Genomic DNA, 26857 nt, shown 5'->3' on the forward strand with positions numbered 1-26857 from the left:
ACTTGTTCTCGTGACAACAATCAATGGCACTAACATGTGACTCAAGTCACAGAGAAAGTTAGCCAAACGTAAACTAGCCAATTGAATCAAATCTACATGAATAAAAGATAGGAAAGAATAGTAGTTCATTTCTCTCTAGTTCCACCTTTTATGTTTATTTAGGACAATTCTCTAAAGAAATGTGACTATTTTGACATATGGATATCGCAATTTGAATAATGACAATGAACTCATAAAAAACAACTGAGGTTAATTTCTTTTATATTCAAGTCTTAAGAGTTTTCATTTAAAGAAGGATTTTGGTTGTTAAAAAACCATTACAACTCATGAACCATACGTTATAATGCTCAAATAAAAATCAAATTTTATTGTTTTCCGTTTTCAAATGAGAAAAATCTGTTACAGTCTTTCGAAAGTTAACATGATTTATGAATTTCTATAAAAACTACAAAATCTAAAACTACTGATAAAAAATAGATAAAATGTAGGGTAAAAACCAAAGAGAGAGTGAAGAAAGGATAAATAAAGGGAAGGATCATGCAGGATATAAAAGAAGGAATAAAAAAGAATATAAACTAAAAATTTTGAGGAGTGCAGGAAAAGCTGCAGAAAAAAACAAAAATCATGCTATAAAAAGAGGTAAAAAAAAAATAGAAACATGCAGGAATTTAGCTTTTCAGAATTGTAAGTCATCCTTTGCGATGTGACCTTCACTTGATGTCAAGGCCATTGATCACATGGTCTCTTTCCCTCTCTCCAGTTGGTTGTTTTCCAGTGTCATGTGACTCTAATGTTACCTGGTGAGAGACCGAGGGTATCGGCAGATGACGACTTACGCCTCCTATTTTTGAAGACCGTAACGAGTTGTGACTTGCCTGCTCTATTAGATTGATCTATCATGGGTTGAACTATTCTTCTTCTGGCATTGATAAACCTGAAAAATACAAAATAATCCTTGATTAGTACAGAATTTACAAAATGTATTATATAAAGATATTAATTTTTATTTTATGTGTTTAATATGAAATGCAAATATTGAGTTAGGGTGATTTTTGCAGAATGCAAAATTTGTATTTGGCAATGTACAATTAAAAAATATTGTAATTGGTTGTAAAATGCAAAATGTGTGTGATACTGTGATTATTAATAATGTGAGTGATTTCAGTTTTTGAAGATTTACAGAATCTATGATAGAAATCCTACTATGGAATGAAAAGATTTAAGCGAGTTTGAAGAAACATTTTCAATCAGAATGAATTTGGACGTGTCATTTAAAAAGCAATTTAGAAATAAAATATGATGAATAAATAGGGTTGTTTGGAGTGTACTAGTATCTCTAGGGACTACGATATAATATTGAAACTTGAAGTTACAGGGAGAAATTAAGTCTATAATAAATTGGAAGATTGTACATTCTATATACTCATCCATCATCTTCAACATATCATATAACATCGAATATTGGCCCAATTAACAAATTAATTAACTTTGCAACATTCTAATTAATCCACAAGATGTTCTGAGTCAAGTTTGAAGCCAGAAAAAACGTAATAAATTTTTTGACTCATTCGCTAAATGTAAAGATTTGTGATCACCAAAAAATTGTCACACGAAAACAGAATTTTTATAATAACAGAAAAACTTTGATGTTTAGACACATTTCATGGCATCTAGTTCCACAAGAATAACAAACAAAATTCATTCTAAAATTTTGCAACCATTACCATAGTTTTTGAAATTGAAATAAAGGAAAGTTTTTCTTGCTGAAAATTAGGAAGCAATTAGAATTGTGAGAATATTTGTTGATATGTCAGAATTGAGAATGAGACGTGATTCATTACTAGAAACACATTAAAGGCGCCAGTCTGGATGCGATTCTTCCCTCTACAATTTGTGTCAGGTTAAAATAAGGTGACTAAATCTCATTAGAAGACTGGAATTCTGACCTCTGTGACCCCATTTACCAGTCAAATTACCCCCAAAATTACATCATTAGTTTTAACTTCACGAATTTATGATGAGGTAAAATGAGGAAGAAAATTGAGATTTTCCACTCAGTTTGAAAGTTTGGCTTCGAAAACTCTGTTATAATGACTGTCTTATTTGCCTAGGAATGGTACATAAAGAAACACACAAATGGTCCAATAAATATCTAGAACCTAACCCCCAATTTCACCTTTCGCAAATTTTATGCCGCAATTTTCAATTTCATGCACAATAATGTTGATATTATGATTATATTATAATTGAAGCCTAATTGAAAGACATAAAAATGAAATAAAAATATAAATGTCATTTTATTGTAAACTAAGTACTTTTATATGATAAGCCTATTAACTTTCTAATCTATTATCAAAAACAATCACATTTTCAAAAGGAAGTGAATACAATTGTTGGGTAATATCTAATCAAATCATATTGCACAATATCAAGTTTATGCTTTAATGACTTTGATGTTCTATTCAGTTAAAGGCATTGTATGCAGTAAACATCTGAAAAAATCCTGATAAAAGTACACGCACTAAGAACTTTAGTAATAATTTATTTATTTAACAGCACGATAATTCAATTTTAAAGACATTGTATGCAATAATGAACTGAAATAATTCCTTGGTGAGATTTCAGTTTTAAAGTCACTGTATGCAATAATGGTCTGAATAATCAATCTATTCCATTTACAGCAAATATTGGCATCTATTAAAAGACAAAATTCCAATTTTCCTGGCATTTAAAGATGCAGCTTGCAGGAATTATAGCACCAGAATAATGAGATATAGAGAATGTAAATGATATGTAGTAAAATTCTGGTCAGTGTTGAAAGATGCCACTTGAATTATTTTACCATCTTTTAAACTCATTAGAATATATCTAGAATTATTTCTCTCATTGATGGAATTCTGATTCCCTTTCATTAGTAACCTGATTCAGGTATTGATGATTTTGACATGTGTAGGGCAATACCTGCAATGTTTTTAAATTTTTCGTTTTGGCAAGGGAAGATACACAAAAGGAACACTTCCCATGTACATGTCATACATACATACATAATAGTGATATACACAATATTTGACTGATATACAATTGAAAGCATTGGTATACAATTTTGACCACTGTGTTATACAATTGAAACCATTCATATACAGTTTTGCCTACTGATATACAATTTGAATGCATACATATACAATTGTATCCTATTGTTATAAAATTTAGCCATTGCTATGCAATAAGAAAACAATCTAACCACTGACTTGAAGAATTTAGTCATTACTTTACATTTTGAATACAATTTGACCATTGATATACAATTTGACCATTGATTAGAATTGTATATTGAGTTATTAATTAAGTTTGTATAATAAGGGATAATGAAGCAGTGTGTTTGGAGATATACAGAAGATCAGAAGTTAATAATAGTAGTAGAAATTTAATGGTCATCTCTCCCAGGAATACTCTTACTATTAGATCAACTCTCTAAATGATCCTGGTCGTTAATTAAAACTAGGAGACTTAAGATACTTGCATTAATTAGTGGAAATGATTTAATTAGGTACATTTCTACCCATTTCATTCCCTTTCTTTTGTTTGTTGGATACAATTGAGGTCTTAAGAGTCCATCTCATTATATATCAGTACAAGCAAATATTCCTCAATAAGAAGTGAGAGCCAAGGATAAAATTTTTATGGTGGAAAAAGGCCAAAAATTGAATATATTTAGTTTCAATTTTCAAGCTCTGAAATTTATAAAACCAAAATGACAAAATTAGGTTTATATGAATAGAGGTTTTGGATCAATTTGAAATGTAGTGGAATGGTAAAAACCAGATAAATGAATGAATTCCGCAAGGTGTCTAAATTACGCTATATCACCAGCCTTCTAATACATTACATCTATATACTATACAACTTAACTATATTAACTCATAGAACGCCTCATTAATAAATTGCAGGTACTTGGTCAATAGGATATTCATTAATGACAATAACAGCATGGTAGGGGTATCGTCTTACACGCCTAATCCCTTAAACCATATAACCATACAGAAATATGATCGTTTTTACCTAATGAAATATTAAATTATTACATTAAGAACAATATGGAGTCCCATTACTGATCTTTAGAGGATTTTTTAATGAAATGAATTTGGTAAAAAGGTTATAAAAAATTCAAATCTTTTATTAACACCTTTTAAATGTCTTGGTCACGCCATAAGAGAATGATGCTTGATGGGATATCAATTTTCAGTTCTGCTCTGAATTAAAAAGATTCAGATGTGAAACCAGCTTGTTCTTGAAATGTGTTGAAAAAGCACCAGGACTGCCCTTTGTCTGTAACCAATATTTGAGAAGTATCTCCCATTTCTTCCAGAAATGAAAACATCTTGGACTAAGACGAAAAAATAAATTGAATGATAGAAGTCTATGAGGATTAGTTTTAATCCATTAGAGAAGACATGTTCTTGCCATTGCTAAGTTTTATATACTAGGCTTACAAACTCATTATACATTCTTACAAAGACATTAGAAAAGCTTACATGGCTTGTTTTTTATGAATACTCTAGAGAAATATTTTCACTCAATTTTTTTTTCATTACTGTGCTACGGTTTTCTGATTTTTCTTTATCATGGCTGTTCTTTCAATGCAAAATTTAGTTATCATAAATGAAATTTCAGCTATGTAAGAAATTTAACAATATGGTAGTTGAAATGGAAATTAAAGAAGAGGAACTGTATCAGCTATCTGTCCGTCTGCCCAAGTGGAGAAAATGACATTCAGAGATGATAAAAGCGTAATACCATGATTATAAGACTTTAGATAACACGGGTGATAATCCTCAAAGATCGTATGCAATACTTCTCATCAGGAGAAAATGGCTACCAGTGATATCCATAATGATTGTTTCATACTTTCACTTTCCTATCAGAGTTCCATTAACGAGCAATTTTGGCGCGAATGCCAATAATGCTCATCGTGCCATCAGATATAGTCATAAGTTCTTGCCGTTTGTCTTGTAGCAATCATCTCAAAATAATCTAGTGGAGAAATTATTACATTCCTCGGGGAGACGTGAGAACCATTTTGTCAGTTTATCAACAGTCATATACACAAAGTTAGTGAAGAGAAGAAATACTGAGACTCAACTACATTCTTCAACCTTATCGCTAGACACGACTGGTGCTCATTTCGGGTAATGGGGAAATTGTAATTATTTGGCCCCGCATAATGAGAGAGGATATTTAATGGCCACCAGGTGTCTCTCTTGTGCTGACACCAGCCACATGACTCGTTACAGTTTTAATCTAAATCTAATCAGTGCTACCCTCGTATTACTAGCTCACTATGAGATCACTGTATTCCAACTTTTCTTGTTTCCCGTTATAATTTGCACATAATTTTTGAGCAGATAATCAGAAATATTTTTTTGTAGTTCCAGTGGTGAAAGTTTATCAGAGAATCTTAATTTAATAACAGAATATCTAATTTGATTTTATGTTTTAAAAAACAATTGCTGCAGAAAATATAAAGGTCTCTGCAGGGGGAGGACAATTTCGCAGCAGACGACACTATTGCGATGTGATTGATTGGAATCTTGCTATCATTTTCTATCACATGACCAGTATCTGAGTGTTATGTAAAATTGATACTAAAACATAAATCTCAGGTTACCCAACCCAATTTACATTTTCATTAAAACTTAATTTTCCTGCAGGCCAACTTGTAAAATACACCAGAATATAGGAAAAACAATCCATTTAAAGTGAACGCTTCACCTCATTTCTTCACTCAAACTATTACTTTCCACCATTTTTTCTTTCTCTTTTGACGTGTACAGGAAGGAAGTGGGACTCAACCTCTCTTTATTTTGAATTATTGTTCGTATTCAGTTTTCAATGCAGGAAATTAAGAGTTTTTACTTTCCAGAGTTGCGTTCGTGTGTGCAATACTCTGTGATTCTGTCTGACCTCAGGCTTTCAACTTCCGTTCTGATAAAAACCGGTCATTGATTATTAATACCCCACCTTAAAGCAAACACTAGACAATGAGTGTGCTAATCATTACGTTGAATTCAACCAATGGAAAGCCCTGAGATAATGGCTCAGAACTATTAAGCTGATTAGAAAAAGTATCATTAGGAGAAGAAAAGAAACAATTCAAAAGATTAGAATTAAGAGGTTTTAACCTTGGAGCACAAACCAGACCATACTGTTACTTATCGCCATCAGTCAGTTTTCCTGGACTCCAAGGGAGTTAATCCTATTTAATTAAACAAATACAAAGGGACATTATCCTCCAACTTTAACAACATTATAGATCAGTAAGATCACTACAGGGTTGCTGTACACAACTACTAATTGAAATGCTATCATGCTCACTTTGTAGACCTCTGGTGTACTCTGCACGCTTACATAAAAGGCACAGAACTGAGAAAAAGTCAAGAGAACAAAGGGAGGCAATTCACGTCTGTCTTTCACCTATGATAGTGAATGATTTATGATGTATGTACAGAAGAAGACAGGTTTATGTTTGTAGATTGATAACTTATCTAATATCAATAGCCCTTAGTCAGCTGATTTGAAAATCAGACACACCCCGCGCCTATCTTCAAACCACTTGTGGCATATTTTTTTGAACCATTGCCTTATTAAAGGACCTTAAACTCAGGGTACATTTTCAGTCAAGTAGTCATACCAATGCTATTTTTAGAAGGACAACAAGAGCAAATTACCTATCCTAGTTTTGCTGTCATGTAACATTATCGAGTTGTAACATGGATAGATGGCGACAGGTGACGATAAGATGTTAATATATACTCAAATGCTGGCGTTATAATATGTCGCTCTTACTTTTCTCATAATAGATTTTATAACTCAAGACATCAGTTAATATGATCAATTTTACTCCAGATCTTTCCGTAGGGGAAAATATTCAACATCTTGATGGACCTGATGTAGTGAGTGATGGTCTTTGGTTTTAGTTTTGGAATGCCACTGATTCTCTGACAAGGCAGTTGGTTTAAATTTGCAATTTAATTAGGCATTACCACCAAACCCACAACTTCTGTTGTCAAACACCAAATTGATATCAAGAATGGGTCTTATGTATATGGTACAAGATTTCAACAACTTTCAGATCTTCAAGATAACTTTTTAAAACCTCTGTAGGAAGTCGCAGCACCTTTCACTTAAAATATTTATATTATTTATTTTTCTAGAGAGGAACATGTAATCTAATCTTTAAGCTTGGTATCTGGAGCTTAGTTGAAATCAAACAAATTAATAACTTAACATGGCTGTTATCACAAATTAACAGAAATTCTGAAGATTTATCATAAAAATTACGACAAACCCAAAGTAGAAATTTCTAATATCTGTTAACGGAACAGAAATTTTTGGAGTAAAACATTTGTTAATATGATGTTTTAAAATTAATTGTAAGATAATAAATACTATGGTTAATGATGGGGTGTTGGTTAGTACCGAATAAAATCTTGACATGACAAACACCTGTATAATGGCCGTTTTTAAAATAAACACGTCGGAAATCATATATTACATCATAATTAACCGTGATCCAATCATGGCCATTGACAGATAGCAGAAGTTAAAACACATTAGGAAAACATTTGTCGAGAAATGGCGTGACTAACCTTACACCATTAAACTCGGCTTGTTATAACTTCTAATCATAACAAAACATATCAACTGTTTATTTCAATGTTTATCGGAGAAGTTTTCAATTAACCATTTTTTAACCCAGAACATCATTCTCATGCCAAATTAGCTCTTTGAAAAAATTGGTAATTATTAACTTTTTGACATATAACAGCTCTCCCAATTTTCAGGAATTTGTTGGGCTCCCACTGAGCAAATATGATAGACATTTCAAATATTCCATTGAGAAAAAAAACGTCAAGCAGATGAAACATATGTCAGTTTAAAATTTCAATTTCTATGAAAAATTTTCTTTTATTTTTAAAATTGATAAATTCTTAAAACAAATTTGATTCTTTCTTACTTTTGTGAAAATTTCTCAGAAACTTTCTAACTTTTGTGAAAAATTTCTCAGAAACTTTCTAATTCCCCTGATAAAATTCTACACTTTTGATCAATTTCATGTATTTCGGGAAAATATGTGTATTTTTAGCCGCCACAGCTAAATAAAATCTGAACAAAATCTAAAAATAAGATGAAAGAAAAGGAATAAATTGTCTTTGTTAACAATTTCATTTCCCTGGCACTTAAGAGAAAATTTGTCAAAAGCCATAAATGTCATAAGAAGTAAATGTAGAATAATTGGCTATGTTGTTGTGAGTTAATGTCTGTCTAGAAGTCATTAATGCTAACAAATATTAGTTTGGAATGGTGTGAGTGTGTAGATTATGGCAGTTTAGCTCGGCAGTGATTAATGGGCTCATTCTCTCATCATGATACTCTCCACATACAGACTGGGCGACCAGACCTTATCTACTATTGACACTCTGACTAAATATACCACTAAATATAGCATCACAAGACTTAGCAGGAACTCGTTTACATGAGCGGAACGGAGCAGGAATATTCCAAGACCTTTCATTTTATTTTGAATAAATGTCAGAATTTGTGTTGAATTACCAAAAGTCAAAAAAGTTTGACCATATGGATAAATTTAAACTTATCACAAATTTTCAAATCCATTAATTTTTTCAGAAAAAAAACTTTTTTTCTTGCACTTAATTGATATTTGTGTTAATGATAAAATTCAGACCATTTTCTTAAAAATTTATAAACAGATGAAGACTTTTATTGTGGCTTGATACCCAAGATATTATCTACTAGAGTTCAGCAGCAAATATTCTGACAATACAACCAATTTCTCCATCTCTAGATTGAATTTAATTTGAGAATTATTCTGGGCCATGACTGGAAATAAAGGTTTATTAAAATTAGCTCTAGATGATTGAAGAATCAGCCAATAAAATTGGAAGAAAATTGGAAAATATTATCAGTAGAAGTAAAATCAATTACTGAAATTGAAGGCCCACATTTCTTGGTGCACACAATTAATTATTTTTTTGTCAGATCTCAAATGAACATGATTGGATTTTACCATTTTATAATTTTCTTGCCAATGATTTCCCTGAATCAAACTCCAAATAAAAAAACAAATTTTGGAAAAAAAGGTCTTTCTTGAAGAAAAAACAAATTGAACTTGAAATTAAAATTCTAAAAGATTGACAATGATATTAAAATTCTAGAATTTTTTTTTTTTTTGCAATATATTAAAAATTTATATAATTGCTTTTGTTAAAGTTTTCAGGAAATGATAGTGGTCTGATATCAATGCAGTATCAAGTCTGAAGTGTGCGTTAGTGTCAAAATATGAATAATGTATTTAGAATTGGCCACAGCAGCTTTCTAGTGTTAATGAAATCATCTTGAAGAATAGAAGAAAATGTTTTATGTATGTAATATGATAACAAGTTACCCGTGTCAAATTCAAGCCTATAGGAAGTCGTCAAGGAGGCATGGCCATTAATATGGTGTCCTTCAGCAATAAATTACTCCCCCTTGCAGTTTCCTTCCATTCTGTAACCATAGCAACACAAATTAAAATTGTGATAAGGGCTTGAAAACAACATTAAATTGTAATATGAGAGAAAAGGATAAGAGTGCCATTTTAAAAAGCCCCACAACAACCTTTTAGAAGAAGAATCTAAGAGGTATATCTTGAAGTACGTTAATCAGCTTTCTTAGACAGTTGTTTATTACCCTGCTCTATTAACGAAGGAAATTATAGCTTAATTATCCAGGCATTAAAATGGACCAGATATCTTCGGAATAGACCTTTAATCTATGGGCCTAACCAGAATGCCAGAAGAACCGTTATTAACATCCAAAAAAAAAAAAACATAAAAAAAAAATTTCCAAAAGTAAGAAATGCAAAAAGAACTTAAAAGGAAAAGAAAAATTTGATGTTGGAATTTTTGTTGAAATTTTATTAAATTTTTTTTTTCTAATTCCATGTAGGTACTTCAATCAAGATTCATTCTTTTAATGTCATCTGAATGAGGCAATTTTATGAGCAAGTGTCATAATCAGTGAGAAGAAGTACCAACTCTCCCCTTAATAAAGTGTGAAAATTGAGCTTAACAAGTTAAATTTAATGTTAGAGGCACTGAGGGACTCATTTAGACCATCTTCAACTTGTAAAATGTCTTAAAGACAAGACTGTCATTAAATAGCTATTATATTTGTCCAGTTAGTATTGTGGTCAGTATAAAAGCCAGTGGTCAGTGGTGGTTAATATGGTCATCAGTGAGTGAAGAGAGTTATTGAGCCAGCACGGATTAGCAGCGATTTTATTAGTAACTCTTGTTTTGTCTATAAATTAAATAACATTAAGTGGTCTAAGGTAGCTGATCACATTCAATGAAGGTGTCAAAAAGCATTACATTTTCTTTTAAATAGTGGTCAAGCCCATTTGTCACCCTCCTTGGTCACTGTTAAGCCATAATGTATAGGAAACCACTGACCCTGAGCATAGAAATTTGAAATTAATTTGTTAGCTCACTCTTCAATTCAGAATAAATGTTTTTCAATACAGGATGCAAGCTACATTATTTTTTCAAGTCTAATTGCTTGATTTTGTGACATTTTCAAGTTTTGTTTTGTAAATGTTATAAAATCTAATGTAATGTCAAAAGAAAATGGAAATAATTGAAAATAGATTTTTGATATAAATAACAGGAAATGTGAACTTTTGAACATGAATATGGAGAAATGATTTGTCTATGAAGATTAGTGCATATATTTTAATATTCTTGTCAAAAGTATCATTGATTTGTTTTAAGTATAGGAGACATTGTTTTTGGACAAATTCAAATATGACAATCTAGCAATTATGCCACAGAACATGTTACCAACATATCTTTATTTCCATTTGGAATTTAACATAGTTAAACTTTAAGTTAGACTTAATTTGTGATGCATTTCCAATTTTTGGTATAAAAAATACTTTGGTTTTTTAAGAAAAACAATTCCACAAATAAAACAATTCACAATAGAACTATCAAATTAATAATGGTGGAAATCAAATCTGGCTGCTTTCAAAACTAAATATTTACAAGAATCACAATAATATTTAAGATCAAAATAAAGAAATGCAGTGATCACCTGTTTCCTAAATCACAAATAAATTGGTTGAAGATAAAAAAATCCGTCTAATTATACCCCCATTTCTGAACAAGTGTATCACTTCAACATCAAAGCTAAGAAAATACACCCTGTTTCTAATCCAAACAAAAAAGCTAATTGTCCAAGTTTCCACTTCAAATCCATGATTTAATTCTATAATTCAGGTAAAAAGGCTACAATTTCAAAGACAAAATGATGATTTGAACTTCAATTGTAGTGGCTAAATACTTAAGAAAATTAAATAATAGTTAAAGAAAGTCAAGAGAAAACTGCATCTAATTTAAACAAAGTAAAAGGCGGTTTCTGAGTGTAGAGTCAAGAATGAAATTAAATGAACCATAGAAAGTGACCAAGATACAAAAGAGCAATAAGGGGGATTTTCCACGCAAAAGTGACAAGTGACAAATGACCGTCCTTTATTTGGCTGTACTAGCTAGGGAGTTTAGATGGGGCTGATTGAAGAATCATTATAGGATTTGTTAATAAGCCCTAGCTAGTTAATCAGATGAACATATGGCACAGTCTTTTTTCCTTTTAGATCCTTACTAAACTCTATTCACTGCCCTTTTTTTCTTCTCTTTAGCCCCTTACTAAATACCATTCAACACAGTCTACTCTACTTAAATATGGAAAGAAAAAACCCTTTATCCTCTCATTTTAACCCCATTAACAGTTTAAGTCTGCATTAAAAATCGCCTCCATTGAAACTCGAAGAAGAAAAAGATATTTTAATATCAAATTAATTTGTTTCAAGATATTTTTTTCAGGGTTTCGGTTCAGTTCAAAGGGTTGAATGTTAAAATGAAGTGGTTTAGGACAGTGTAGAGTAGTAATTAAGAGCAGTAGATTTTCAGTTAAGCTATAATTAATCTAAGTATATTTCAATGTAAAGCCGAAATCGTTCGACTATTGGGAAGAATTTAGTCAATTTGATGAGACTTCAGTCTCCAAAGTTAGAAAACTGGTCAATGACAATTTAACGATTTCCTGATTTCAAAATCTTGGAGAAATGGTAAATGAGTTAATGCAGTAGCAGACGTACTTAACTAAGCTTGCCAAGAACATTGGGTACGTACAAATCGATAAGGGTCCAATATTTTTCAAGTATACTGATAATTAGTCCTAATTTTACGAGGAAATTTTCTCAATAAAATCTGACGTCCTTGAAGAGGAGCTTTTTCACAAGAACTAATGAGAACTTGAAATTGTCGTAACAGGCAAGAGTAACTTGACTCATTCGAGGTCTGAATGAAACTCATCTTGTGCTTGGGGAGTCCAACAAGCATTCCACTTTACCATAATATCAATGATCCCGGGGCAAACTCAAGAACAATGGAAAAAGATATCTTGTAAAATTAGAAAACGGTTCAAGTAAAAATGTGACATGAAAACGGTTTACCCCCAATGTGGAGAGGTTTTGTGAAAAAACTTGTCAAACACGAAAGATAATTTTACATTTCTATACAAGTAGTGTTTGCAACAAATATTATCTAAATTATTGAAAGTACTTGAGAGTTTGAAGCTGGTGAGAACAGTGATTACAACTTTTTTAAACAAGGCTGGCGTCTGGTCATGATTAAAAGGTAAAAGTTGCTGAATAGCTGCGAGTTTTGTCAACATTGCTTTATAAAGAAAATTGGATAATATGATACAATTTCTGGGTGGCATAGTAGGATAACTTTTCCCTTCCCATTAATGTATATTATTTAACAAATGTTGAGCAAACAAAATTTGAATTCAAAACTTTTACAAGCTTAAGATTTTGGATGAAACTTTTCAACTGGAATATTGAATATAAAAGACACAAAAAGTCCCCATTTCAACTGTTTTATGTATTTTGTTACCTTGAAAATATTGCTATAAAATACATAACATAGAACACAAACATCTTATTTCTCTTGTTGTTTGTTTAGTTTCCTTTCAAACTTCAACAAAAAGACAAATTTACGAGGAACAAAGAAGAAAATGTGCCACACGAGTTGTCTTAAAATGCTAATCACTGGCATCAAGTCTTGGAGAAAAGTGCCGTCTAATTCCTTCAATAGAGTTCTATTGTTTGAGAGGCGTCTTCAACGGAAAATGGTTTAATTCGGAAATCTCATTAGGGAAAGAGAGATTGTGGCCTCTGTATTCACAAACAATGGGAATATCGTATTAGACTGAATGACGAGGGCCCAAGAGGAATACACCATCAAAACGATAACAATATTATAAAGATGGCCGCCTCAGGGGAATAACTTAGATTCATCTCATCATCTTTTTAAAGCAGTTTGTTCGGAGCGGAGAAAATAATTTTGCTTACGATACAATTCCTTTACTGTAAGCGACCAATTCATTTCATAATTTCTTCATTTTATTTCTTAATCATAAAATCAGAACTCCTTTTGTTGAAAGATTTTGAGGAATTTGTTTCTTATCCCCAAAAGATGGCTAAAGTAGAAATTCTAATAGAATTTTGAGATTAGTATTAATGTTTTGCAGAAGTATTTCGAAGAACTTGCAGGCAAGTAATAGTACTGTTGTAAGCCAACTGGGAAAAACGGCTTCATTAAGACTAGAATCCTCGCCACTTGCAATGTTGTTAACGCTTTTCACTAGAGACACGTTCCAACACCTTAGCGTTATGATTAGTGAATGTACCACACACCAATCGCTTTATGAACTATCCAGGGATACTAATGTCGTCAATATAATGAAACAGTTAGTTTATATCAAATATAACATGCAAATAGCCTCAAGGAAAGTAGAAAATTAAGTAAATCATGCATAATAATATGGTCAAACCTAACCCAGTTTATTCCATTTAATCGTAAATTGAAATTCCGACCTTGGGTCGATTCTTTGCGAAACTTCCGAGTTTTCTACGAGTTGTCGAATTCACTTACTGACTGGTAATCAAGTGATTAAAAAGTGACATTAATTAAGCGTTTGACTAATTCAGCTTATTTTAACTTGTATTTAATGATTGTATATGAAGTTGTATATCGTTGTCTATGGACCTTCATGATGTCTTCAGCAGTAGATCAGTCTGCTAACACTACATCAATTTCTCCCCATAGACACACAATTCTTTCAATTTTATATTCCTAAGAAATTCATTTACCAAATAGGATGAGCACTTCTCTTTAAATTTAAATTTCTGATGTCATTTTTTAAAATCTACGAATGGATCTCTTTAATTTTATTTTGAAGAATTAGCATGCTATTTAGACTCAAGAATTGCAGGCAAACAGACAGGCTTAGGTTCCTAACCATTTCTGAGGTTATGTTTATGTTATCCTGTTAAACTGTTATCCAGAAGTGATAGTGATACTTCTGATGCAGTAAAAGAAAGGCGATGGCCAAATATCATTAAAAAGCAACAAAAAGTGAAAGTCCGCTGTTCAGCTGTCAACGTCCATAAACAGAAAAAGCGAGAGTCAAACAGCCAAATGTTATCAGCAACTGATAATGCTACAATATGAATTAACAAATGTGACTTGGGCTATACTGAGATAATGGCTCTTCACTTTCTAGAGTCAATATTGACAACAACCAGTCGTTTGGCCGAGGAGCAGGTTTTATTGCCATTTTTCCAAACTAATCTGGCTGTGAGGCTAGGAAACCAAGTGGTATGATGACAATATTAACATACACAGACAACATTTAATCAAAAAGAAAAATATTGAATATTTTCATCAACAAGTTGACTGAAATGTTTGCCGACCTGACGACTCCAGCTTGCGGGTCAAAAGCTTGTCTTTCAAACTGATCGTCTAATTGCAGGCATTTTTCCCATACTGAGCTTATTCCAAGCACCCCTACTCCTTCTCCAGGCAATTTGAAACATAGAAACTATAACAAGATACGAGTAGAACATTTAAATATGATTAGGAAAACTGACAAGATTGATTGATGAGAATTATCTCCCTTTTTGTTGACGTTTTTTATTATTTTTAATAAAGATTTGACTGGAAATCTCCAATTATATTGATATCGGCCACATTGACAACTGACAGAAGTTTTGTCATAAAAAATCTCCCGCGATCAATGGTGTAGACTACTAGGTCAGCGAATTAATATCGTCAAATTTAATTTTCTTAAACTTCAGTTTCCGACTGAATTCCTAATTAATTCAATATTTCATTCCATTAATCAAAATTTCTCCTAAAATTATGGAGAATTTGGAAGCATGTATAACAATTAAATTTGAATCTATATTTCTTACGAAATTTATTAATTAGTATGGATCACAAATAATATTTTATTTCATTTTTTACCAATTATTTTTCTTTGTCAATGGCCCAAGGTTTGATTAATTACAAGTGTTTTGATTTTGCTTGTAATGTTCTTAGCATAAAATGGGTGTCATGTAAATCCATTCATAGCATATCAACAATGCTCTTGCCCTGAATAAATCATATTTTGGTCAAAGGAGTAATAAAACTTGTCGGACTGTGATAGACAGAAGCTGAACAATGTCATATAAATTGTTGTGCCAAAAGATCTGTAATTTATGAGTCTGAAGACAAATACTGTCCTTAGATCAAAGAACTTGGCACAATTTACAAGTCAATGGCGGCAATCCAGATATTATAAGTGCTATGATTATGAACATAAACTGCCAAATTAGGCAAGTTTTTGGTTCCAAGGTGTGATTTTAATATGCATATTAGTACCTTTAAAGTTGCCCCCATAGTGTGTGTATTGATAGAGGCCTTCGTCCACGTTTTTTCCATTAATGTATTTATTTCACAGTGTGCTGATCACATTAGTTTGGCTCTTTCAACCATACCATTCTTGCTATTTTTTCTGATAAATCATTTTTTGTAGCAAAGATAATTATTGAATTTATTATTTGGTTCATTAATTTACAATATTCTGACCGGCATGGAGTTTTTTCTTCTTCCAATGAGTTCATCTAAGGTTAACGTAAATGTCTTTGAGATAGAAAAATCTAAGAGTATCAGAGATTTTTCCAATTTAACGCCACGAATTTCAAAATGTAAGGTGGAGGAAAAAAGTCAATACACAAAATACAATTTTCTGGTATTTGAAAATATTATTGTTTCATTCAGCCTTGGCCAAATTTGACAGATGCATTTAATTTTTTGAGAATTTGTTTGTCAATGGAATTTTTCTAATGATGTTATCTCTTTCAGATATGATTTAAATAAACTTTGTTTGAAATAGTTATCTTTGAAATCAAATTTAAATTTGGGTTAATTTGAGCCATAATGACTTCACCAGGTTTCTCAAAATTGAAATATAGTATTTTATGACCTAAGTAAATTAGGCAGAGGTCGTGGAGGTTAAAGTATATCAATCTTTTTTAATTAGAATTGATGTCATCTCAATGGTTGAAATTAGCTTCCAACATTGGGTAAATAATCTTAATTACCATCTGAGTTGAAATAAGTTGCTGCCTATCCAGCTGGTGTGCATATGTTTCTATCCTCTAAAACTTACGTTAACGATAGGGAAGGGAGATAAATCCTATCTTTAAATTGACTTTATAAAATATCAAGTTGGTATTTTTTTACGATAAAATCTTGCCAATTATAAATATTCTTTCAGTTTTAACTGCTTTTTATATTTTTTTCCATCATTATCAATCTTATCTAAAACTAAGTTAATTTCTCTATTAAATGAAAGTGCATTTTTTTTTTCTCTGAGAGAATCAAACTTTAAATTGGAACTTGAAAAATTCTTTAAAACCCTTAACTTTTTAAATTTTTTAACATTTTCCTAAAATTCTGCTCAGATCCATATTGGATAGTTCTATAAATTTGTTAATTTGGATTTCACTTGAGTACAATCGGAATGTAACAGTGGCTTAGAAAGTAAAGTCACAGGGGGTCATGAGGAGGCATTTTACTATAAAATTGAATTAATTGTCCAACTTATTGGAATTGTAACAGTTCTCAAGATGATAAGCTGAATAGCTAGAGACTGCGAGAGAGTCATTGTTTATTATGGCTTCCATCAGCTTCACGACTCAGTCTAATAAAATCACCAACTTCCAATACAACTTGAGTTAGAGAACTCATAATCAAAATTCCATTAATTGGTCTCAAAGAAGAAATGCACCTGAGTAGAATCGTAAAAATGTACTTGAGGATTCCGCTGATTTCCTTCACAGAGTCCCTGAAGGTTTTCACAAGTACCTCAAATTAATGATCTTTAGAAAATCATTCCAATTACATTATCTTCTACCAATTCTTTTCGTCTTTCATGCTCTAAGTTGGAATGATTTGATACCCACAACACACTCGCTGGAACATTTATACAGAATTTAAAACCATAACTGGTAAAAGTGTTCTCCAATGCTTCCACAGAACATAAATGCAATGCTAGTAAATATACACTGTAAAATTGTTCACAAAATCTAATTTTTACACTTAAGATTTTCATCTAGTGCATTCACACATTTAGAATGTTACAAAAGAGAAATTTCGCCCAGTTTGTTTGTGTTAATAGAATACTATAGACACACCAAGTAGTAAATTTACACCAAATTAAAAAGTAAATGAGCTTAGTGATAAGGATTAGAATAGAATCAAAAATAAAGAGTATATTGTTCAGGCTATAAATTCTATCTTTTCCATCTATTTTTTCTTTTCACAAGAACAAAAGAGGCATAGCGCCAGTTTCACCAAATTCATTTCATGCTCTGTAAGCAGACATGAGTATTAGCCAATCAGGATGAACTTAACAAAACTAAATTGGTAGGAACAAAAAGATGATGTTAAAACTGGGGAGCAAGTTGTTTGAAATGAATGGCAGATTATGAAAGCTGTCTTGACAAGTTCTAGGTAGGGAGTCGCAATGAAGACAATGGCTTGTTGCCAGTGGCAAGATTCTCACCAACTACCTTTACCATATTTTCATCCCATTTAGTTCATCGCTGTTCTTTTTTCTCCAATCTAAAGATGTTTTTCTAACAATCAGAGGGCTAATTTTAAGCAAAATATTGTCAATTAAGATTTTCTCTTTTCAATGGAAATTTCAAGTTTCTTTAAGAAAGAAAATTTATCCAAATTTCTGGTTGCAAGAATCTCTAAAATTTGGTTAATTCATCTGATATTTAAGTTTTTTTTTCGGAATTTTCCAGACATCTGATCTGTTAATAATTCCACAACTAAACAAAAAGATATCAATGAAAACACTCGACTTATTTCTACCAGTCAAATCAAAGAAGATTCTACTATCTTTAGTATATTTGTAGAAGTTAAGAAAGTATTCTAAGCTATCAAAGGCACCATCATTTCTCAAAGACCTTGTGGCAGAAAAAAACATGCCAAAATATTTTCCCTTCCATTTGACATTTAGTAAGGAATGGTTGGCGGTTTATTTAGAAACTTGTTTGATAGTTTAGAGAAAGAAGAAAGAGAGCAACTATTGTTCTTATCAAAACACCCTTCATTTCAGATTACCTAGCCACCATCTTGGATTTCTATCTATTCTCTTAAACGCCAACCCGGTCTGAATGAAAATAAATACCTCGGTATCTATTCAACGATAATAAACAATCCCTGGTTTCTTATAACTTAGGGTTGAATATTACCTAGTTCATATGATTTAAATATCTATCATAATATTATAATGCCTGTTGAATCTATATCAAATATAACTTAGAGTATTTTGACAGATACCTCCCCCATTCCAAACAATACTTTTTAACCATTATGTGCTCTGTTTTTTGCCTCTATTAAATCATAACAAAGATATTTTTAATACCTAACCCCGGCTAAATTCATGTATGTTTTGGTTCGTGTATAATATGTAAATCATATATGCAAGATGATACACTTCTATTTACAACTTTATATATATATACCGATTTTTTTTTACAAAACATTTTTGTACTATTAAAGGAAATAGCGTTGTTTCTATGTAAATTTTATCATTTTCATTTTCTGGACGTTAAATTTCTGGTATTTATTTTCAAAATATTGTATAATTTCCATTATTTTTCCACTGCAATGCATTAAATTCATATGACCTTACTCAACCAATAAAATCAAATACAAGGTCAAAATTCTCATTAAGTGATTTAAAAAAAGGAAAATGCGATTGTGAGTCATTCTGTATCCACATTTGTCTCTCTTGAAATCATTAACACATGATGTGTCATCCAAATGTATCCAAAATTGTGTGTATATGTATCATTTAATTAGTATATCTTGTAATTTGATATTTAGTAAGTGAGATGTTGATTGATTTGTATTTGTAATTGGATATATTAATAAATTGATTTGTAGTTAAGGATAAATATTTATTGTAATTGTACAGTTGGCTCTAAATCCTAGCTTTAGGATATAATCTGAATATGTTCTATGAGGGTACATCGAACAGTTTATGTAAAATTTGTGGTAAAAAGGTATGGTTTGAATCAAATAATTGTGAAGACTTACCAGTTATTGACCTGAAGAATTGTTAAACCTGTATCTTGAGCTAATTGCTTTTTCTGTTCTTCTGATGGGTAAGGGTGCTGAAAAATACAGAAAAATCTGTTAATCCAAATCCATGATAGCATTAAATAAACATTAAGAATCAAACCATTGTCAAAAATATGTCTCGAATTCTCAATAACTAAAAAATATAATTTAACCTCAAAAGCACTGACCAAGGAAGAAAATATTGAACACCAAAAATATTCAACACCACAAATATTGAACACCGAAATTCAAAAGTCAACCATCTGTCACAAAGTAACAAAAATTGTGGATATTGATTTGAGACGGCAATGTTAGTAACATATTTATTGTACTGTTTACTTTCTATTAACATAACAATGGACAAATTTCAATAATACTTTAACGGGCTTTTATCTTTTAAACCCAAGTCATGAAGTGAAAATAAGCATGTGTAGTTTTTGACAGGTATCCATTTGAAATATAATTTATAGACATGAGTTTTTCAAGACAAATATTGACAATTTTGCCAATTTTTCTTGTGTTCTGTGACGACTCTCCGATTTTCTAATTTGTTCCCATTGACAAGCGTTGTTTACATGTTTACATTTCTGACTCGGAAACACTGGTAACTATGAAGCAAGTTGTACCAAAGTTGGAAGACAGAAAATGAAGTCAGCCTTAAAGAAGTCTCAGATGACAAAAGGGCAATATAAAATCAAATCTTCTGATTCCGTTCCAAAATTAAATGTAATGTCTTCTACAAATATTATCTTAAAAAACCATTGTATAAGAAATGTGTTTTTGTCATGATTAGAAATTCGCTGGTTTATTTCCGATATTGAAGAAGGGAATAACAACCACGTAAACTGACACCTTGTGGCAATTTCCAAGAGACTATGATATGACGGGAATTTATGAATAAATAATCTAATCTTGGTGTGATATGGGATTGCGACAATCATATGCCCCAGATTAAAGTTATATACATGGTAATAACAAGTCTCCAAAGGCAATATGGTCGCTTTTTGTCTATACAATATAATGTAATAACATTGTTTGACCAGACTGGGAGAAAAAACTCACAGTCATTAGATATTCCAATATTAAGAATTTCTTTTTAATAATCTTTGGAAAAAGTACATTTATTTCAATTAGAAATTTCATATCATAAATTCCATAGAATTTTAGGAGTGCTTTAAATTTCGTTACATTAAATGTTGCAAGTGGAAGTCCCAAAAGGAAATCTGAATATTCATTAGTTTAAAGTGTAGAATATCAGCTGCTTTGAATACAAAGCTTGAACCGAAAGCACTGAATAACACTAAAGGCATCAGGCTCTGGTCGAGAAAATTGACAAAAAGAGCGCAAGTTCAGAGCCAATCAAATTTGACATATCAATAAGTAGAAAATGATCTAAATGCACCCATATATCGTGTTAGAATCATAAATAACACATTCACACCAATTCGTGACAAGTTATGGAACTTTGAACAACTTTTATGATAGGGTTAAAGTAGTGTTTCCTTACATCAAAGGCACGACAGGCAACTAACGTTACTATTAGACTGAATTAATAAATGTCAGAGTTGTTGATGAAGCCACAACAATATCTAAATATGCTTATTAACAAGTTTGTGATTGAATGTAAAGGTCAGGGATAGTTTAGAAGCAATTCACATCTGATTTGATTGCCTAATTCTCTCGGCAAACGCAGGAAATACGAATACACTGAAATTTGAATTAAGGGTGCATCCAAATGTCACTCTCATTTTCCAAAATCCACCAGTTTTTAATGAGTTTGAAAACTTCAGACTCAATTGATACCCTTTTGATACTGTCTAAATGAAATTTAGAGTTTTTCTCGTTCAATTTTAACTCCTCTAAACCCGCGGAGATCTGCCGAAGAAAAAAGCAGCAGATAATTTAAAATCGTTCAATCATACTTTTAATCTCCTTCAAATAAACTTTTCTCCAAACAATTTAAACTTTTTCTCTACAGTTCCTACCAATTCTTCATCGAACTCTATCTACTCTTCTAAGTTGGTAATTTAAAATCTCTTTAAATCTTAAATTTAATTCGAACAGGGTCAGTCGTAATACTTGAAAGTCAACTGTTCATTATGTGTTTTAGCCAAAGAAAATGGAGGGAAAATGTGGATTAGTTTTTTTTCTCATTTAAAAGAGGTCAGAAAGGTGCCATTTCCTGAGCGCAGTGTCATTAATCTCATTTTGTTAATGACCTTAATTTAGACAGACAGGCTCACCCGTCTTTAACTGAGAAAATATCAACTCCCCAAAGACTCTTGACTTATTTTTTGCCAAGATTGTCGGCCACCTGTATCTTACTAATGATAGATGAGGGTTAATAAAACAGGTACAAGAGGCCATTTTGGTTTGTGGATAGAAATGCCTCAAGTTTGTCATCAAGGAAGAAGACAAATTTTATGCCGTCTGCAACTTTGAGAATGCAACTTCCTACATCTGCTTCAGCAAGCTAAAACTTAGTGCCTATCTACACCCAAGTTTTAGATGCGATATATTTCAACTTGTCTAAATTGATCATAAATTTGATACAAGTTCAGAACTAGTTACTATGTATTATTATATGTTTATTAGAGCTGTCAAAAACACTTCAACCAGGTTTGTAACAGAATAAATAGAGCATATTTTCACAGTTTATCAAACTAAACTCTCAACTCCCAGATCATCTAAACTTCTAGTCCAAATCACCATGAAAATAAACAAAGTATGTGTAGAATGGAAGCTAACAGTGTACCATTTATTTCCCCAATGGTCTACAGTTTATTTTACACCAGGTGGCAGCGATGTCTGCAGACGATGGTGAAGAAGTCTGTATACGCTAAGCTGATATGTTTAACGATGTCGTTACAATTTTTATTTATAATTTTGATTCATTTTAGTATATAATAAACAGTATTTTTCATAAATATACTTTTCACTGTCACCATTACTGCTATCATACGTGTCAAAATAATTTCATGTGCATAATATCAGAAACATGTACCCTTAAAGTACTTTATTTTGGGTATTAGTAAAAGATGTCCATTGTGGAATTTTTACCATTGAGGGTCAGAAATAATTGGATAAACCTTGTCTTTAATTTTAAAGAGTGATTTTTTTCTATCAATTCACATGAAAAAATGTAAAGGTTTGCCATCACATAGCTAAGTTTGTTTATGGCAGCAAATACAACCGATTCCTGGTTCTAAAACTAATATACATGCTGTTTCTGACAAGTTCTTAAAAACATATTAAACAGTATTTCAGCTGTATAGACTATAGAAATGGTGAAAACTATTTATCCACACACAATAAAACTGCACTTTCATAAATTCAACGCATTCTTTTTTTCATCAAAATGCAGCTTGATTGCAAAAACATCAGCCGAAATTTTAAATGAAAAAATTCTTGTCAAATTTCAGACTTGTGGAATTCTAAGCCGGCAACAAAAGAAACAGAAGAAATCTTTTCAACAGAATGATGGTCCATTTGTAACACAATCATTTTAAAAATGTACTTATAACCAGAAAGCTGTAATTCCAGAGAGCGTTTAAAGCCATTTGCCAAAATAAAAAATCATAAAAAAAAAATTGACAAGTTTTGTTAAAAGTGTTGGAGGGAAAAAAAATTTGTCTGCACAATAAGTGTATAATTGTTGAGAATGAATTCTCAGGAATATAAAGAAAGTTGTCAAATCATTAAAATCATTCCCCATGGTACAAGCTTTTTACCAATAATTTCTTCTCTATTGCTTCCACAAACCTAAAAATCCATATTGATGCAGAGAAAATCTGAATCTTTCTATGCCCTACTTTCCAATTACTAGCAGAAAAAAAAGAGAAATTCTTCTCTGTGTGTTGTAAACCAAATCTCTGAAGACGGTACCAAAAGTGTAACACTAAACGCTTTCAATCTTCTTAAACGAACGCTAAGATTTCATAATATTATTACTTTAATGGAACAATAGTTGAAAAAACATCTTTTATTTGAGGAAAAACTAGATGATATTTGGCAATTATTCCTTTATTTTCATTCCACAATTTCTATGGTAAACCAAAACTAATGTTGAGTTTATTATTCCAAGACTATTTTGTGATTCTTTGCCCAGTATATATCTTACAATCTAGTAATCCACTCTCAAGAAAGCAGACGACAAGAAAATCATTGAGGAATGACGAAGAAATTTGTCTCCCATATTTAGTTGGTTTTTGTTTTTTTTTTGGGGAGAAGCAAGGAGTTAAGAACAATGGCACATAGTCTTGTTCAGAATGTTGCAATGTTGATAATGCTCTCAAAGTTCAATATGCTTTAAGGAAATAAGCCAATCTCATTTTTTTCTGTTGACAAATTTATTGGGTCTATCAAAATCTTACAAGGTCCTTGCTTTGGGTGGAGCAAAAATTTTTAACGCCATAAAAATCTCCAGAAGTACATGTCACGTTTTCAGAATAAAATCGTCATGAATTGGTCCAATAAGGAAGGTCTCCTGGAGGGCATAACTCAAGCATTTCCATATTGAAAATTTAAATTTTAAATATGGGAGACAAACTCTTCAATTGGTGAGGAGAAAAGGTTACAAAATGGGTGTTGGCAAGTTAAAATACCTTTTTTATCTTCAAAATAAAAGATGACATAAGTCAGTTTTTTATCAGCTTTGAGTCAGTGCTACTCATATTTAACTCCATCTATTATTTTAACAGATAATTTGAAATTTTCTTATCACTTTTACGAGAAGTTTTTCTTAAACAGTCAAAATACAAGTTACATTAAATTAATTAAAGTGTATTTCCGTTCAAATACTGAAATCTTTCATGAAGTTCCTGCCCTCTAAAAATTTCGCCATTACTGATAAATAGTATTATAGAAAACAATAGAAAGTTATATAGGACTGTAATAATTTGATATGGTCAATCTTGGTCAATCTTATCTCTATACCTCTCCCAATTTACCCTGACCCCTCTCTCAACTTCTGCAGATGGCCATTCACCCTACCAGACACAAGTTCAACATAAATTTATCACTGTCTAAAGGCTCTATTCATTTTCTAAATATTTTTGTTTGTTTACTTTTATTTTGATGTTGCCTTTTTTGAACTCATTGACCTTCCAAATAACAAACAAAATGTTGACTTGTCTTTAGATACAATGATAAAATTGTATTTATTTATGTTGATCCAAAGTAATGAAGAAAAAAAAACAAAACAAAATGGAGATCATATTTTCAGTGGTCAAGGTCCAAGTTTTCCAAGGGTAAAATTTCTCTTGAAACTCAAGACTGGCTCTCCGATTTCCTATAAATATGTCAAATGAAATCCAGGTATTTTGGGTGATTAGTGCTTTATGGTAGAGAAGGTGAAAATCTCGTTAAAAACTAGCAATTAAATGGTCCATAAATCACAAGTAAAATACAAGATCTTTATGACTAGAAAATGAGTTAATTTCTACCTGTGAAGATCAGAAAGTGTGGTGATTACATCATAATTATAGGTACACTGTTGTCAAATAGCCACTGCCCTAAATGAAAGTCAATAATGCAGGGCAGGGGCTATTGTTACTCACCCCAAGTAGCCACTAGTTAATCAGTGGGTATTTAAACTTTGTTTGGTCACTAACTGACATGACACTGTGACAAATGTCCTCTAGAGGTGTAAAATGATACAGGCTTAATGACACTATAACCCTGACCCCCCATAGACAGAGGGCGGGCATTTCACCAACTTTCTAACTTATCTCATTACAAATGTCACAAATGACATGATGTATTTACATAACTTAGAAAAATAAATCAGAATTGACAAGGTGAGGGGGGTTGTAATATTACCTCCCCCTGCAGTCTAGCAGATTTATTATTGTGCAAACACAAAACCTTGGTGGGGTAGAGGGCATAAAATTAGTGCTTAATTACTGTTAGTGAAAAGCAACAGTAACTTTGCCCAATTGTGTCCTAATATACAACCCCAATAAATCACAACAACAAGACACAAGGGAGGGGCATGACATCTTGGAAGGAGGACACCCTTTGAACATTACTGGAATTGACACATTTCGGACTATTGCTTTGGAATTTTCACAATTGTCAAATCCAACCCAAAACAGTTAATGGTACTTGATAAATTCTTGAAATGTTTTGCCCAAAGGATATTCAAAATCACTTGCAAGAAACTTGAACTTTTGACACTGCATAACAATTGTTTTCTTTTTACTCAGGATGTTTTTGAAAACAAATATTTATTCATTAAAAAAAGATATCCACATTTTACACTACAAAGTAATCTGGTTTCAAAACATCATCTTAACATTTTGAATAAAATTCAAATTGTTCTGAAGAATTCTCCATTTTGAAACTCTATTCAGGAGAAATCAAAAGTGACAATTTTGAGTGGTGACAAGTGTAACAATGCCCTGCCCCTGACACAAAACCAATCATAGTGATAGTGGTGTGAAACTAATAAATTTTAGTGTGAACACTCTACAGGAGTTATGGACTTCTATAAGGCAATTAAATTCTGACCATGTAACTGGACCACTTAACACTTAGGGGGCAAAATCAGTCATTTACTTAACAGTATTGATCTGAAGTCATGGGGAGAAGCCAACTTTAAGAATAATGTGACGACCACACTTAAGAAGAAAATTCTGAATTTTGATTTCTTCGAAATTTGAAGAATATAACTATAAATTAATAAAATTCAGCAAAATGCAAGACCATTTTTAGAACAACATGTTCTTTAGGAGCATCTTGACCCCCAGACATGCTGGTCGACTGGTTAGAATCCTAGGGTCCAAGATAATAGAGTGACAGTAAGTGAAATGTTGGTGACACTATTAAACTGTGGCTATACCACCCACATTACTGTTATATTGTGGCCAGGAATAAATTAAGCTCATATCCTGTCTGCAGTAACCTTCACACGCAGGTCATTATTACAGTCACAGTATTACCCCTATATAACCATTAATAACGCTCATATTGGTGGTCTTGATTGAAATTCTAGAAATTTCAGGAATAAGTATCTGCTCTTCAGCATAATGAGGTGCATGAGATATTAAGATAACATCATTAATTGGATTTTACCAAAGAACAAGCACAGGAAAAATAAGCTGCAATATTTGCATTGAAGTCCAAATGACGTCTGCTTTTGTCATTTTCTAAACATTTTTGTTCAATGATTGGTGATCACAAAATAATTAAAGATCTGTCTATTGTGATTACGAGTTTCGAATGTAACAATAACAACTTAAGTTTCAAAGTCTGATGAAATTGAA

The 26857-nt window shown here is 31.7% G+C and overlaps 1 protein-coding gene across 1 annotated transcript in view; it reads right to left on the minus strand.

Annotated features, from left to right (window-relative positions):
• Positions 1-777: 777 nt before the first annotated feature.
• Positions 778-26857, minus strand: part of LOTGIDRAFT_121570 (hypothetical protein) — a gene marked incomplete at both ends in the record, with an annotated part of 69673 nt that continues 43593 nt past the window's right edge. Inside the window, 2 exons of the mRNA XM_009059060.1 lie at positions 778-934; positions 19569-19645. Coding sequence (XP_009057308.1) covers positions 778-934; positions 19569-19645 — 234 coding nt within the window. The remainder of the gene's footprint in view (positions 935-19568; positions 19646-26857) is intronic.

This window comes from Lottia gigantea (genome assembly GCF_000327385.1).
Source record: "Lottia gigantea unplaced genomic scaffold LOTGIsca_37, whole genome shotgun sequence".
NCBI classification, from domain to species: Eukaryota; Metazoa; Mollusca; class Gastropoda; family Lottiidae; genus Lottia; species Lottia gigantea.